Genomic DNA, 16,194 nt, shown 5'->3' with positions numbered 1-16,194 from the left:
AGATAGATAGATAGATAGATAGATATAGATATATAGAGATACATGTATGTATATAGACAGAATGCACAGTGAGTTGAATATGAAGGGATGATATCGAAAATAAATAAATAAATAAAAAAGAACTATACCCAAAAAGTATTTAAAGTGTTCATATTGTTTGATCCGATAATACTATGTCTAATCTTTTATCCCAAAGAATTCCAAGAATGAGGGAAAGCATTCATATGTACAAAATACTTACAGAAGCACTTTTTATTGTAAAGCAAGGACCTGGAAACAAATTAGTTGCCTCTCAACTGTAGAAATGTGAAACAAATTATAGTATACAAATGTAATGAATTATTATTTCATCTTAAGAAATGAGAAAATGTTGGTACTGGCTAAGAAATACAGTGGTGGATCAGTGGAATAGGTTAGGTACACAAGACACAGTGTAATGGTAACTAAAGTGGGACTTTTTTATTTTCTCTTTTAGAATGCTAAAGTGTCTTTGATCAAGTCTTGCTAGATGCGAAGCCCCAGACCCACACCCTTTTGCTAATTAGGTTTGAAGCCCTCTGGCCCTAAGAAGGCTATATAAACTCAGAGGTTAGCGTTTTGTTTGGGGCTCTCGCTCACTGGAACAGTGTGTGTGATTTGACCAGATGAGACTCTGGGTAGCTGCTGGAGCCCCCCGGCTTGAAAGCCCAGATTTTGGGGCTTCCCTGGTAACTACTGAGATGTTGGACAGAAAGCTCAAAGCCTGTCTACTGGTTCATGTTATTTGATCTGTTGATATTTTCTGTTTGTAATTTCTGTTTGCATTTGCTCTGAAGTTCAGGGTGCTGGCTTTACTCCCTGAACTAAGTGAATTATATATGTATGTTTGATTAAAGTGATATTGTTAACCCCTTAAAGTTGTTTTCCTTAGAAAAGCAGATCAAAGAACTTGTGCTGGCAGCTCTTCTGTGTGCTGGTGTTGTTGGTCTTACACAGCTACAGTAGCAGCGAGCCACATTGTTGTTACACACAGTAGTCAATGACTATAGTAATCTACCCTTTGATGAAACCAAAGACTCCAGCCTCTGAGATAAGAACTCATTATTTGATAACAGCTTCTGGGAAAACTGGAAAATAGTATGGCAGAAACTAGGCATAAACCAACATCTTATACCCTATACCAAGATAAAGTCAAAATGGATACATGATTTAGATTAAAAAGGCAATACCATAAACAAGTTAGGAGAGCAAAGAACAGTTTACCTGTTAGATCTATGGAGAGGGGAAGAACTTTTGACCAAACAAGACATAGAAAACATTATAAAATGCAAAATGGATAATTTTGATTATATTAAATTTAAAAAGCTTTGCACAAACAAAGCCAATGCAACCAAGATTAGAAGAAAAGCAGAAAGCTGGGAAACAACTTTTACAGCCAGTGTTTCTGATAAAGGCCTCGTTTCTCAACTACATAGAGAACTGAGTCAAATTTATAAGAATATAAGTCATTCCCAAATTGATAGTCAAAGGATATGAACAGGCAGTTTTCAGATGATTAAAGCTATCTATAGTTATATAAAAATACTCTAAATCAGTATTGATTAGAGAAATGCAAATCAAAACAACTTTGAGGTACCACCTCACACCTATCAGATTGGCCAATATGACAGAAAAGGAAAATGATAAATGTTGGAGATGTGGGAAAATTGTAACATTACTGCATTGTTGGTGGAGTTGTGAACTGATCCAACCATTCTGGAGAGCAATTTGTAACTATGCTCAAAGGGCAACCAAACTGGGAATACTCTTTGATCCAGCAATACCACTATTTGGTCTGTATCCCAAAGATATCATAAAAAAGTGAAAAGGACCCACAAGTACAAAAATATTTATAGCAGCTCTTTTTGTGGACAAAGAATTGGAAATTGAGGGAATTTCCATCAATTTGAGCAGGTGGATTTCAGCAAAACCTGGAAAGATTTACATGAACTGATGCTGAATGAAGTGAGCAGAACCAGGAGAATATTGTACACAGTAATAACAACATTGTATAATAATCAACTATGATAGACTTCGCTCTTCTCAGCAACACAATGATCTAAGACAATTCCAAAAGACTCCTGATGGAAACTGCTATCCATATCCAGAGAAAGAGCTATGGATTCTGAATGCAGATCAAAGCATACTATTTTCATTTCTCTTTGGTTTTTTTCTTCCTTGTGGTTTTTCCCTTTTGTTCTGATTCTTCTTTGACAATATGACTAATGTGGAAATATGATTAACATGATTGTACAGGTATAACCTATATCAGATTGCTTGCTGTCTTGGGGAGGGTGGAGGGAAGGGAAGGAAGAAGAAAAATTTGGAACTCAGAATCTTATAAAAGTGAATGTTGAAAACTATCTTTACATGTAATTGGAAAACATACTATTAAGTGGGAAAAAAAGAAATAAGAAAATGGAGGGATACAGAGAGTGCTAGAAGGACTTACATGGAATTGAAACTCGATAACCCGCTTTATTTTGTATTAATTTTTCATGATCAATCCACTATGTATTGGTTGAGCCCCTCCTTGTGTTTGAGTTCCCTAAAGCCTACAACTTCATTTGCCTGTTGTGAAATTTGAAAATTTATATTTCATGACTAATTATTAATTGAGATTTGTATCCAAACAGTGTACCTAATCAGAATCAATATTTGTGAATCAAATTCAGATTTGATTTTATAAGCCCTATTAGTAAAATTTGTAAGAGTTTAATTTCCCTGTTCCTGTAGGCTAAAGTCCAACTACAAAAACCCTAATATGTGAGCTTCTGCTGACCATGGGGGAAGATGCATTAGCCTGGTAGTAGGATGTCTGCCCACCATAGAACTTTCCAAAGGATGTTAGTAGGGGGATGTTGGTCCACTTGTGAGGAACTAATGTAAGCAGCACCAACCAATCAGGAGTGAAAAACGTCTGTATAGCCACTGTGTAAATGCTATAAAAGAGTTGTTCTGTCAGATACATCCTTGACTACTGAGGAGTCTTGGATCTAGTTTATTGGTAATTGCTATCCATATTAATAAAATGATCATGCTTGGAACTTTGGGCCTCAGTTTCTTTATCACAGATTTTTTTTCATAACATTTGTATGAACTGGAGCAGAATGAAATGAGCAGAATCAGGAGGGTAATTTATACAATAACTATACCATCGTAAAGAAAAGCAACTGTGATCAATGCAACAACCAATCCTCCAAAATACATCCTTTCCATAATTTCTTATAGCCTAATAACATCCCATTGCATTCAAATGTTATAGTTTGTTCAGTCTTTCCCAAGGTTATGGGCACACTTTGTTTCCAGGTCTTTGATATAAATATTTTTGTATATATAGGTCCTTTCTAACCTTTCTTGGATCTCTTCCCTTCTGTCCCTCCAATTCACTCTTCCCCCTTCCCTCTGCAAACAGATGTGTTCCCCTACCCTATCCTAAGGCTAATCCCTGAACCTGCTCTTGTGGTATTTTTCCTGCCAAGCCCCTCATCTTGACTTTTTATTCTATTTCTCCACCATTTCCTTCTGTCTCCTGTATTCAAAGCCTTACTGTTTTGCTCTCTCCTTTAACTTTGCTCTCAATCTTTCACTTTCATTGGCTGGCTTCATTCTATTTGTCTACAACTATGATCAGATGTCCTTAAGCCCCAAATGAAATAAATAAACCTTTCCTTTTGACCTTTCTCCATTATAGAGCTACCATCTCTTCTTCCCGGTCTTTGTTCATATATTTGAAGAAGTCTTCACTCCATGCTCCCACTATTTAATTCTCTATTCCTCAACCCCTTAACAACTAATTTTGCCATCCTTTTTTTATTGAAACTATTCTCTCAAAGATAGCTAGCTATTCCTAATCTCCAAATTTAGTGCCCCTTTCCTCAGGCATGTTCATAAGATCAAAGATTTATTGCTAGAAGTAACTTTAGATGTTATTTAGTCCACTTTTATCAATTTATAGATGAGTAAACTGAGGCCCAATGACATCAAGTTAGGTCACACAGTTAATAAGCAGCATCAGAGGCAGGGTTGGAACCAGAGTTCTATGGTTTCAGAGCCAGTGGTACCATGCTACCTCCTTGATTCTACTGACCTCTCCTATAGGAATAATTCCTTTGCCTTTGTAAATACCACACATGCCTCCTTCTCCTCATGCCTCTGTATTGCATTTTTTCTCTCCTTTGCTTGGCTGCTCATTCTCTCCCTTACTCCTTTACTGCCCCTTAGTAATTGCTGACTTCAATTCACATTTCTATGCTGGTGATTCCCAAATCATTACCTACAGTGTGACCTCTCTTACAGGCTCCAGACCCACATTTCTCTTCCTGTGTTTGGAATATGTTCACCTGGATCTTTTACCATGAAACTCAAAGTCAACATATCTAAGTCAGGCTTATTCTATTTCCCCTTAAAATTGATCGTTCTCTTCACTGTTTGTCTGTGGAACTATCATTGAGTCTGCCTCCTGTGTTTAGAAGCTTGCTGTTACCTTTTGACTATTTCCTCACCTTCACCATTCCCTAATCAAATTTTAGAAGAGACATTGAGAAGCTGGAGAGCCAGATTAAAGTTACCAAAATAGGGGGTGAGGGGATCAGAGACCATGCTATACAAAGACTGATGGATGTAATTGGAAATGGTTAGCCTAGAGAAGACTTTCAGCAGGGGTGGAAGTTGGGAATATCTTCAAATATTCGGACAGCCATGTGAAAGGCAGCCTATCTTCCCAAAATTTATTGTTAACATCTCCTTTTATCTGATTACATAGCACTCATCTGAATTCAGGTCATTATCGTTAATTACTTTGACTACTGCTTTAGTCCAAAGTCCCTGGCACTGTCAAATGGTTTGGTGTCAGAAACATAGATTTGATCAGTGAAAATGACATGAAAGAAAAATGGCCACTTGTTTTAGCATCACACTCTATGAACCATGGGACTTTTTCATTTGGCTTAAAGCTGGAGCTTTCTCTATGGGCTGCTTTCCCCATTAGAATATGAGCTCCTTGAGAACAGCGGCTGTCTTTTTCATTTGTATCCCCAGTACTGAGTACTGTGCTTTGCTCATAGTAAGCCCTTTATAAATGCTCATTCAGCAGCCTCGTAACTGGATTCTTTGGATTGAGGTTCTCCGTACTCAAATTCAACTTCCTCTCAATTGCTAATTTTTTTACATTCTCCCCACCTTCCTCCACAGCCACCCATATCAATAAACTCTAGTGGCTCCCTATTATTTCAGGATCAAATGTAGTCTTCTGCAATTGAAAGCTCACCACAATCTTCTTTTCTTACTTTTCATACACTTTGCTTCCATCTATCCACTCTATAACCCAGTACACTGGCCTACTTGAACATGATACTCTATCTCCTGACTCCATGACCTTATATTGGCTGTTCCATGCGCATCCCCAAGTTTCCTTGACTTCTTTTAAGTCTTGGCTCAAATCTCACTTTCTGTAGGCAGCCTTTCTTGATACTCCCATCTACTAATACCCTCCCTTTTGAGATTACCTCCCATCTACCGTGTATATATTGCATATGTACCTAATTATTAATGTGTTGTCTCCCAAATTGAAATGTAAGCTCCATGATATTCCCAGTTCTTCGGACAGTACCTGGCACATAAGAAGCAGAACCATCTCTGAATATGAGGAATAACAAATATATGGTTTTTTTTTTCAATAAAATCAGAAGTCTGTTGAACTTCTTAAGTAAAGCCCAAAATGTGACAAAGCATGGGCAGGTCATTAGCTATGAGATAAATCATAGACATGGCTGACCTCACATGTAGGCAGAGTAATTCTAAGTTTATGTGCTGTGTGTTGAGGGCATTGGGAGGTAGGTGCTATTATCCCCGTTTTACAGATAAGAAAATTGAGACAGAGATGTTAATTGACTTGCCCAGGGTCCTGCAGGTACTGTGTCACACTTGGTACTAATCCAAGGTAGGATTCAATCTAAGTTCTTCCTGATTCCACATTCAGTACTCTTGGTGCTGTGCCACCTAGTTACCTCTATTATTAGTTTGGAAGTCACTCAGCATCAACTTATCTGTAAAATGGGCTGATCATACTTATACTATATCTAAAGGGCTGGTAAAAGAATCAAAGTTCTCAAATATAAGTTCAATTCTTTAATGAAACTGAACATGTCACTTATTATTGGCAGCTGAGTATCAGCTATCATCAATATTATTAACCCATAGTAAATAACACCTTAATGATGACGCTCATTGATCTCAGATCGGGAGAGAGGAAGACCCTGAATGGAAAGGATACAATATGGGGAACGCTGGAGGCAGTATAAAAGGGGACAAGTGGAAGCAAAGACAAGGTTTATCCATTTCACAGTTTTGCTGATGACTGGTAATGATGCCAGATGACAAACAGGATTCATTCTATAGTTTTCTCTTCCCATACACTCTATTACCCTGAACTGGACTTGGAGCTCCTAAACAAATGCTTTTGAATAACACTCTTTGCTTATGAGGCTCCATGTTAGTTCTCTATTAAGCTTAACTTTGGAATTTTTATTGCTATAATTTTAAGGAGTCCTACTGAGTTGTAACATACTTTCAGGAAGAATGTCCAAATGTTCAACGTCTAAAGTTGATTTAGAATCATATCATTGTTCCTTCAATCTTTCTGTCCTTAGTTCATTAACTTTTAAATTTACTTCTGGTGCTGAAAGTAGTAAGTAGATGTTTTAGTTCTCCAAAACACAAATTAAGAGTTTTGCTCACATATTGATAGTTCACATGGCACTGACTTTGGAGTCAGAGGACCTGGGTTCAAATCTTGCCTCTAACACTTATACCTGTATGGTCTTGGGAAAGTTGCAACCTTCTCTGGGCCTATTTCCTTCCTTGTAAAATGAGAGGTTGGCTTCTGTTCATGGGTCATTGTAGTAGAATGGCAAAGTGGGTGGAGCTAGACCTGGAGTCAGGATAATTGTGAATCCAAGCATGTCATTAACCTGTTTGAACCTGTTTCTTTATCTTTAAAATGAGGATAACAGCATGAACGTACAGGGTTGTTATAAGGACTAAATGATGTACGTGAAGTGCTTTGCAAACTTTAAAGTGCTATATAAATATAAATTTATGAGAAAGCCAGAGATCTTTCATTATGAACTCGACAGACCATTATTACAAACTTGAGAAACGTCAACAAATGAACATTTCCCTATATACAAAGAACAGAAAAAGAAGACTACATATGAAAACACAGATCTGCTTTTATTGGGGGGGGGTTGTTATTTTTTTTAATGCTTTACTGACAATATTTTGTTTTCTAGAAACACTGTCACTACCCTACCACTCTTTTTCAACTCAGAAAATAAAACAAGGATAGTGGACTATACCCAGACTGCTTCCAACCCAACTATACGGAAACTTTGGAGTAGTTTCTACTCAGGGATTGTTACTGAATAATGACATTTTCTGACTTTGGAGACGGAAAAACTTGTGACTTTAAAACTTCTGGGTCAGAATTGAGTGTGTATATAAAAGGTATGACTTAAACTCTCAGCCTTTTTTCCTTGTGGCTACAAGTAGTGGGGCAGCTTATTATACCAGGACACCATACTTCTGTGACCATATGGTGTCTCTGTTTTTTGCTTTTAGGTGAATAAATATTACAAGAGGGGAGTAGCCTGGCAACCATGTGAGTTTAAGCATTTATATGGTGCTTTAAGGTTTTTAAAGGACAAGAGTGTGAAGCAGGTCCTACATGGATTTTTCCTATTTTTATTGATGATCCCATTTCCTCTAATTAAGCATCAGAGGTCAAATCAATGACTGGAGCTCTCAGCAGAATCCACCAGTAGCAGCAGCTGGGGTAATAATGAATGACCCAATAGCAGCTTTGATATGGACATGCCACAGCAGCAACTCTATACGCATTTCACAGTCTGGAAAAGTTGCAGAGTAGCTGAGCAGCCTGGCCCAACAGTTGCAAATCTATCAATTTAAGGAGCCTGGCCCCAAAGGAGAGATATGAGAACGTACCTTCTCCTTCCCCTCTGCAGAGACGTGTAGAATAGAACATATAAATACATGGCATGGTTTTTTTTTAATGTATTGGTTGATTTTGCTGATTTTTCTTGTTCTTCCTTTAATTCTTTTTCAGGAGGTGCTCTATAAAAAGGGAAGGGGAAGGAACATAAGGTGATGTAAAACAAGTTATCAACAAAAATCTACTACTAAAAATGGGGAAACTTCCTGGAGATGAAAATTTTAGAGGAAGAGTTCCACTTTGAACATACTGAGTTTGTGATTCCTATGGGATAGCTACATGAGTTGGTGATAAGTTTGAATTAGGGCTGAGTGCGAATTAAATAATTTTATATTTAAAGTATATTTTATTATATTTCATTCATTTATTGTATTTTATATAAAGCATATTTTAACAAATACTAAATAAAAACCCATGGGATCTGATGAGATCACTGGGAAACGGTAGAGATGGTACTACATTCCCTCACCTCCTACCCCCACCCCCTTGGATTATGCCACAGTTTATACTGCTTATATGAAAGCATCGGTCTTGTACAACTGTACTCTTTCACCTAATGAACAGCTTTATTTAATGACAATTTAATCATGGCATTAACTGTCTCACAGGAACTATGTAGTTGCACAATTGGAAGATGTTATGCTAAACATATGCTCTTGAAAAGAAAAGAGTCGAGTTCACATTTGCGTATAGAATCACTCCACTGGGCTCTCTGGGCCAGGTTTGACAAAGATCATAACCAGGTAGATTTAGAGCTGGGAGCTTAGAGGTTATCAAGGCCATATTGAAACAGTGGCCATTAAACTGTACACAAGGATGTCTAAGAGCAACATACTGACTTAGAAAACCACATATTAATATAATCTATGTTCTATCATATTTCTATTTATTTTGTTAAATATTTCCTGATTACATATTTGTCTGGTTTGGGCCCACTTGTGAGTACTGCCCATCAAACCTCTGGTGTAGTCCAACTCTTCATTTTATAGATGAAGAAACCGAGGCTAAGAAATGTTAAAACGACCTGCCCAAAGTCTCACTGGTGTTAAGTGGGAGACCTGGGATTTTAAGTCTGGTCTTTTGACTCTAAAGCCAATGTCCAGATTCCACCAATGGGTCCTACCTCGGCCTACCTTTGGACACAGCATTTAATTGTATGGGGGCAGAGGGTGGATATGGGGCAGTGATGAGGTTCTAAGATGCAAACTCCAAGCACTGTCAAGATGGTCAGATTCAAACATGTGGATTTAGGAGAAAAGCAGAATACATTGTTGATATTATCAAGCTAAGTGATAGAATTTAAACTATTTGATGCAAAAGACGGTTTCTTTTTTTTTTCTTTTTTGTATCCCACTGGCAAGCAGAGTGGAGCAGTTGCTTAGTAAATGCTCGCTGACTGACTCATTGAAATCTATTTCCAGTGAAGGAAGATGAGCAGCAAATCTTGTACCTCTGAATTATAACCAATTTTTAAACTAGCAATAAATTTTTGCTTTAAGAAGGCAAAAAGTATAAAGGATGGTACTAGTATTAGATTGTCCCATTTACTTCCCATTCCTTGACAGGGAAACTAACAATCAACATATGCAAAGCACAAAGAGATAAGGTACTACAGTGTAGTAAGAAAGACAATAGGACCTGGAATAAGGACATACCTGGGTTCAAATCCCAGATCCCACACTCTGCTTACTTAGAGGAAATGGGATCATCAGTAAAAACAGGAATAATCCATACAGGACCTACCTCACACTCTACCTACAATAGAGTACTTTAAAAACCTTAAAGTACTATGTAAATGCCTGCCATGGTTATTATTATTAATATAGCATTAGGGTCTTTATGGATACAAAGTTTTGGAATTAATATCATATTTTTACTTGTTTGGAGACACCAAAATCAACATATACATTTCTACCTTCTTCATATCATATTCTTTCAAAATGCAGATGGTAAAAAACACAGCTTCATTTCCTAACCGGTGCAAATCTTCTTTTGCAATACTATGAATTACTATGGAACCTTAAATAACTTTAGTAGTAATACATATGGCAAGGAGACAGACATACTGTATTTATTTTTAAGACATCTGAACAGTGGGAAAGCTGACACCTTGTGGTCAGAAAGGGAAAAGACAATTGTACGGAAATGAATATTTTCTTTCTACAATTCTGTTCACATTACAACTGTTCTCTACAATGAATGCATTCCATATTATTTCCATTGTTCCCTTGTGACTTTTTTCAAATGCCTAAAAACAGATACCAATCCAATACATGGCCTTGCTTCATAACAATCAAGTCAAACATCTGTTTATAAATTGTTCATTTTCAAGGTATTTCCATATGTGAATTCCAGAGCCCACATAAACCTTAATTCCTTGCTAAATCCCACCAACTTTCCCTGATTTGTATTCCATGGCTATTTTTCAACATGTAGTGCTCCCAAGGCAGTCGTCCTAACAACACAAATGGAAAGAGAATTAGGTTCTGCACTGTCTCCTCATCTCTCTTGCACCATGACATAAGAAACAAAGCCTGAGTTCAAATTTGTTACTGACCTCTTTTGATGACAATCCATTTTGATGCTTTAAGATTTCCCTCCCATGATTTATAACAAACTTCTATTTCACTGATACTTGTAAAGAATTACATAGGGCGAGTGGCATAAAGGATATTAGAGAGATTACCAGAAAAGAACTATTCATGCACCAAAAGCAATATGTAACCAATGTTCTGCTTGTATAGTTCCTTTGTTTAAATGCAATGTCCAGAAACCTAAAAGATCCCTAAAATGATGGGTATGGAGGCTTAATGGGAAAACAGGGACAAGAGTCACAGGATGATTAAGTGTGGATGAGCTGTGATTTGTACTGGTTGAAATCACAGACCCACCGTAACAAAATTATGAACAGTTTACAATAGCTTAAAATTCCTTGTAGCTAAGAAAAATAAAACTTGGTACATACATAAAGTTTGAGACTTAAAAAGTCTCCCTAAAAGACTAAAAAATTAAAAACTGACCAATTCTAGGCCCCCTAAAGAAAAAAAGTATGACCTTGGTTTAACTTATTGCCAGTGAGAGAAATCATACGCATGATGTAGCTGGGGCACAACTTTAAGTAAAGCAAGGTCACTAAGTCAATGAGTTATGAACAATATCTGTGTAAATTTCAAATACAATTTCATAATTTTGATAAACTCTTTCTTATGTTATTAGGCTGTTTTTCCACTGACAACTGATTTGGTCAACAATTTATTAAACACACACTATGTGCAGAGCAGCCCCCTATTCACCAAACCTTCCCCCCTTGGCAAGGCTTTGTTGAGCTGGGTTAGGAATTCAAGTGATGAAAGCAAAAACAGACCTACAAAACTCTAAATAATCTGGAAAAAAAGAAGGCTGGGCAACCAAGTCAGTTGAGGGTTGGCAGAGAAGGGTAATTAATTGTCTGGCTTACACGTTACATGCTGAAAACTGACATAGAAAAAATTCATTTTAGACTAGGGGTTCTTAAACTTTTTTGTGTGTCATGGATCCCCTTTGGCAGTCCAGTGAAGTCTATGGATTCCTTCTCAGAACATTTTAAAATTTACAAAATAAAACATGTAAGATTACAAAGAAAACCACCTATTCTGAAATAGTTATCAAAATATTTAAAAATTCATGGACCTCAAGTTAAGAACTCTGGAGTTAGATCATTTCACCAGGTGGCTTTACATGCCATAGTCTTAATTCTTAGTTTGAACTGAATTAATTAAAAAAAAACAACAACAATTTAGTAGAGTCTGCCAAAAATATGCAAACCTTTAAGTCCTTCTCAAAAATGATTAAATTTAGCTCCCCTTCCCATTTGAAAGTATTTCTCATTTTCTAATACTTTTAGGCATCCAATTATCAATGATAAGCCTCAGAAATTATTCTTACAACTCAATGTTTCATTACCCAGTTTATTACCTTCAGAAACAACTTAAATTGACTATCTGAACTATAAAATGTAACTGAATCTCTGAAGCATTAGAAAAAATTTAAATTTCTGAAGACAGTATCCTAGATGATTGTAAATCATACTAAAAAAATTAACTAAATTTACAACATTTCTTTCAAATCTCAATAATAGGACAAAGAATCACAAATCAAATTTAGTATAGAAGTTTACAGCATTAAATAAATCTCTAATCTCAGTACTCAATTAAAATAGAAATATTACTAGCAGCCTTAGCAATAATGTGAAAGATTGAAAATGTCCATTTATATTCTTGGTTCCCTTTTCACCTACTATACAAATTTTCTTGCTAATTCTAAAACAGAAGTTAGGGGATGGGGTTAGAGATCTGTTCACTCTCAAATGTTTTGAGTGTTGTATCCAGGAAATAAAATACTTCTAATTTAAACTCGCACTGAAAATCCAATAAACACAGCAAAAAATGAATCTTCTACTCTACATGTATATTAAACATGGTCAATTATGAAATATGGATATACATGAATGGTTTATTTCTTTGGTGTAAAAACTGCTTCACCTAGGAATATCTCATACCACCTATAACTGAGTTGAGACATCTTACAGAGTTATCTGAAGGTCAATAAGAAAGGTTATGTGATTTGTCTATAAAAGTTTGCCAAATAATCTAGAGTGGGTATTGATATTCTACTATCTGAATACCAAATTTTTTTAAAACAAGTTTTACTGTTTTTGAATAACAATTTCTAGGGGATTCATTAAACTAAATATTGTAGTTACTTTTATATCTTAATGTGGCCAATTCAATTTGAGGTATATGAGCTCAATAAGACACCCAAGAAAGAGGAATTTCCAAATTTTCAAATCAATTGCAGTCAATTTCCTTACCCCCAAATGAACTCCAATATACTAATTCTATGTAACTGTTGTACTCTACCCTGTCAACCAAAAGTTGACAATGTATTACAATGAAAAACGAAAGACAACCCAAGTACAATTTGTTTTTTAATAAAGATAGTTACAAAAGATGGAAAATCAGCTCAGAAAGGCAAATTACTTCTTTAATAGATCAGTTTTTAGACATAACATAATAACTCACATCAATTTTAAATACTATCACATAAAGCATGGTGGAGAAAGAAATTTTGCATCATAATTAGAAAAACTCACAATACAACTTGCTAACAACCAAAAAAAAAAAAGCCATTTTGAAAATAAATACAGTCCATGCCAAGTAGTACAAAATGAAGTCAGCAGTCTCTTTTGAAAAGAAACCTGTATTTTTTTCTCCCAATATTTCCCAATTTAGTACTTTTTCCTGAAATTGGTGTGAGGCTCTCTAATTCAAGGATTGCTGAGCTGTTCCGATTTGGCTCTGTTCAAAAGGCAAAATATAAAAGTGGCACAATTTTAGTTTTAATGCACTTTGACTGAACTAACATTTGCAACTATATACAGCAAAACAAGTATTTCAGGGACAGAAAATGTCTTCCTTAATTTTTTGTTCACTTAGTTCTTTTCATTAATTTCTGAGGGCTGGGACTAGGTATGGTAATTGATTTTATAAAGCTTAGCACAGTTTATCATGAGTTGATGTAGATATTCAGATTAACTGAATATATGACACTAGGAATTCCATAGTTGTATTCATCATTCCTAGTGTATGTTAGTCTAGGTGGGTTATTTTAAACTTTTATTTGAAACTTAACCACAACTAACTCATAGGAGATTCAATTAGTACTGGGTTACCCTTTGGTGTCTGTCTTTTCACCACTGTTGTCCTTGGACTTCTCCTCTTCTTTAACATCTACAAATTAAAGATCAAAAGAAATGTACAATAAATACAAATAGCCCACACAGGAAAGCTTAGTCCTGAAATCAAAATAAAAAGAAAGAAAACAATCCTATGTCCTCGTAAAACTGTCACTGAATAAATACAAACTTGAAAGTTCTGAGCAACTGAAACCTCACAATTCTTATACCTATGTCACCTATGTAAAATGTCTTACTTAATTTCCACTCAAGTGATCAAAAAACAAAATAAACCAAAGAGCTAAACAAAAATTCCAATATGGAAGATAGAGTGAGACGTTAAGTCTTAGGCTATAATCAAGCTTTATTCTAGGTAGTTATATCATGTAGTCGGAGATACAAAACACACACACACAGATATACATATGGATGCACATACACACATACATATACACATATATACACACAAACATATATGCTTATTCCCTTCTGTTCCCTTCCATGTACTTAGTGCAGTGTCTGCAACATAGTAGGCACTTAAATGCTTACCGAATTGAATATATAATGAGCTCTGTTGGTTTGCTTCAATTTCTCATTTTATTTTGGCTTTAGAGACTAAGCATTGTTAAAATGAGATGATGCACACTTTTAAAAAAATATATTGATCCTTTAAAGGCTAAGGGAGATGTACCTCGCTTTTTGGCCAGTTATTTACTTAGCACAATGCCCTATTTGAGTACTGCTGTAATTGAGTTCACGTCACTTCAGAAATGAAATAATCTCATTAGCAAATCTATCATTTACTACATTTTGAAGACCAACAACTAACCTGCTTTCTTGTCCTCTGTTTCCTTCTTGTCCTCTTCTATCCTTGCTTTCTTCGCTCCTTTCTTATGATCAGCCACATTTCTACGTCCTCCTTCCCCTTCATCCTCGGAATCTGAAAATTCTTCATCACAAGCTATCCGCTTGTCTGATGCTCGAACTGAAATACAATGTAAAGGTACATACTACATTTTGGCAAACAGCAGTATAAAATTTGCATTCATGAGCTTCAAGTACAGATTTTAAGTTCTACCCAAAGTATAAATAACACAAAATACTTAAAATATACCAAAGCTAAAGCCAAACTGGACATCTTAAAATTCCAGAATTAGGCCATGTTTTCTCTCAATAAATACTAAACATACTTTAGTACCGGGGGAAAACAGTTAAAGGGAAATGAAAAGAAATCTGGAAAGCTGGAAAATCTATTTTAAAAACATAGCTTACAATGAGAAATATTCTTACACTGCTGTGCTGTACCAGTTATTATAGTAACTATTTTTTAAAGACAAACAGGTAAAATGCCAAGAGGGGCTTTAGAAATCAGAACAGGGGATGCTCAATGTAATAACATAGTTAAGAGGCAAATAAGATGACTACTCACCCATAACTAAGCTTTTAAAAGGTTAGCAGCAAACCTTTTTGAACATCTAAAGTTTTTTAAAAATGTATAATAGTCTGTTAAAACATGTATATTCTGATTAAGCATAAAATTCTACTCAAGTGGGTTTTGAATCTTTAAGGAAGACCTGCAATTCAGTTTGTTTTCAATGAGAAGCAAGTTATTTTTTCTAAGAAAGAAAACTATCCTAGAATTCAATCTGTATCAAAGTTCTTGGTATGCAAGCCACTTTCAAATAGGTTGAGGAACTAAGAAAACCAACATACCTAACACAATTTTCATAATATTTTAATAGTATTAGCTTACTAGAAATTCGTTTGTCTGGATCTTCTCCATCTTCATCCCCACTGTCTTCATGAACAGCATCTTCCGGGATGGCTTGCATCTGTACACCAGGCGCATGAGGTAACATGCGCAAGTTTTCAAACAAACGTTGTCTATATTGCACAGGGAATAGTCATTCAAATAATTCATTTTTTTCATTAGTCCCTAATATATTTTTTATTGAATTTTATTTTACCAGAACACAAATACAAAATAGAGAAAAGAAACAAAAACACATCCTATAGTCCCTAATATATTTTAAGCTTGAGTACCTATACGTTTATGTATTAGATATATTTGGAAGTTGTATTGGTCATTTTTTTTTTATCAAAATAGAACATTTTCTAGAGTTCAAATTTCAGCAGCTATCCAAAGTACACAGAAAAATTGCACACACAGGAGTTATACTAGGTTACAATGCAGCAAACTGTAAGAAATACTTGGGTCTAAATCCATACATATTTAATTTTCTTTCCTTCTCTTTAAGACGAATGGGCTTAACGGTAATCCAACTAATAGACTGATACATAATTTCATTCTTGGAATTTCAAATTACCCCAAAGAAAGAGGAAACAGTTTATCTGTATGATTAGCCCTATGCTCTAACATCCCATGATTTTTAACAATACTAAAACTGAATAACAACTACATTTCTTTTCAAGTAAAAACCTTCAAGATGAT

General features: G+C 35.5%; 1 protein-coding gene across 1 annotated transcript in view; it reads right to left on the bottom strand.

Moving 5' to 3' along the window:
- Positions 1-12,982: 12,982 nt before the first annotated feature.
- The window catches only part of HDAC2 (histone deacetylase 2), a 56,771-nt gene continuing 53,559 nt past the window's right edge, over positions 12,983-16,194 (bottom strand). Inside the window, exons 11-14 of the mRNA XM_036767760.1 lie at positions 15,496-15,626; positions 14,572-14,727; positions 13,740-13,797; positions 12,983-13,365 (exon numbers count right to left, since the gene is read on the bottom strand). Coding sequence (XP_036623655.1) covers positions 13,335-13,365; positions 13,740-13,797; positions 14,572-14,727; positions 15,496-15,626 — 376 coding nt within the window. The 3' untranslated portion in view covers positions 12,983-13,334. The remainder of the gene's footprint in view (positions 13,366-13,739; positions 13,798-14,571; positions 14,728-15,495; positions 15,627-16,194) is intronic.

This window comes from Trichosurus vulpecula, chromosome 7, assembly GCF_011100635.1.
Source record: "Trichosurus vulpecula isolate mTriVul1 chromosome 7, mTriVul1.pri, whole genome shotgun sequence".
NCBI classification, from domain to species: Eukaryota; Metazoa; Chordata; class Mammalia; order Diprotodontia; family Phalangeridae; genus Trichosurus; species Trichosurus vulpecula.
Note: the sequence above shows the minus strand (reverse complement) of the source record. Positions and strands in the feature narration are given on the sequence as shown.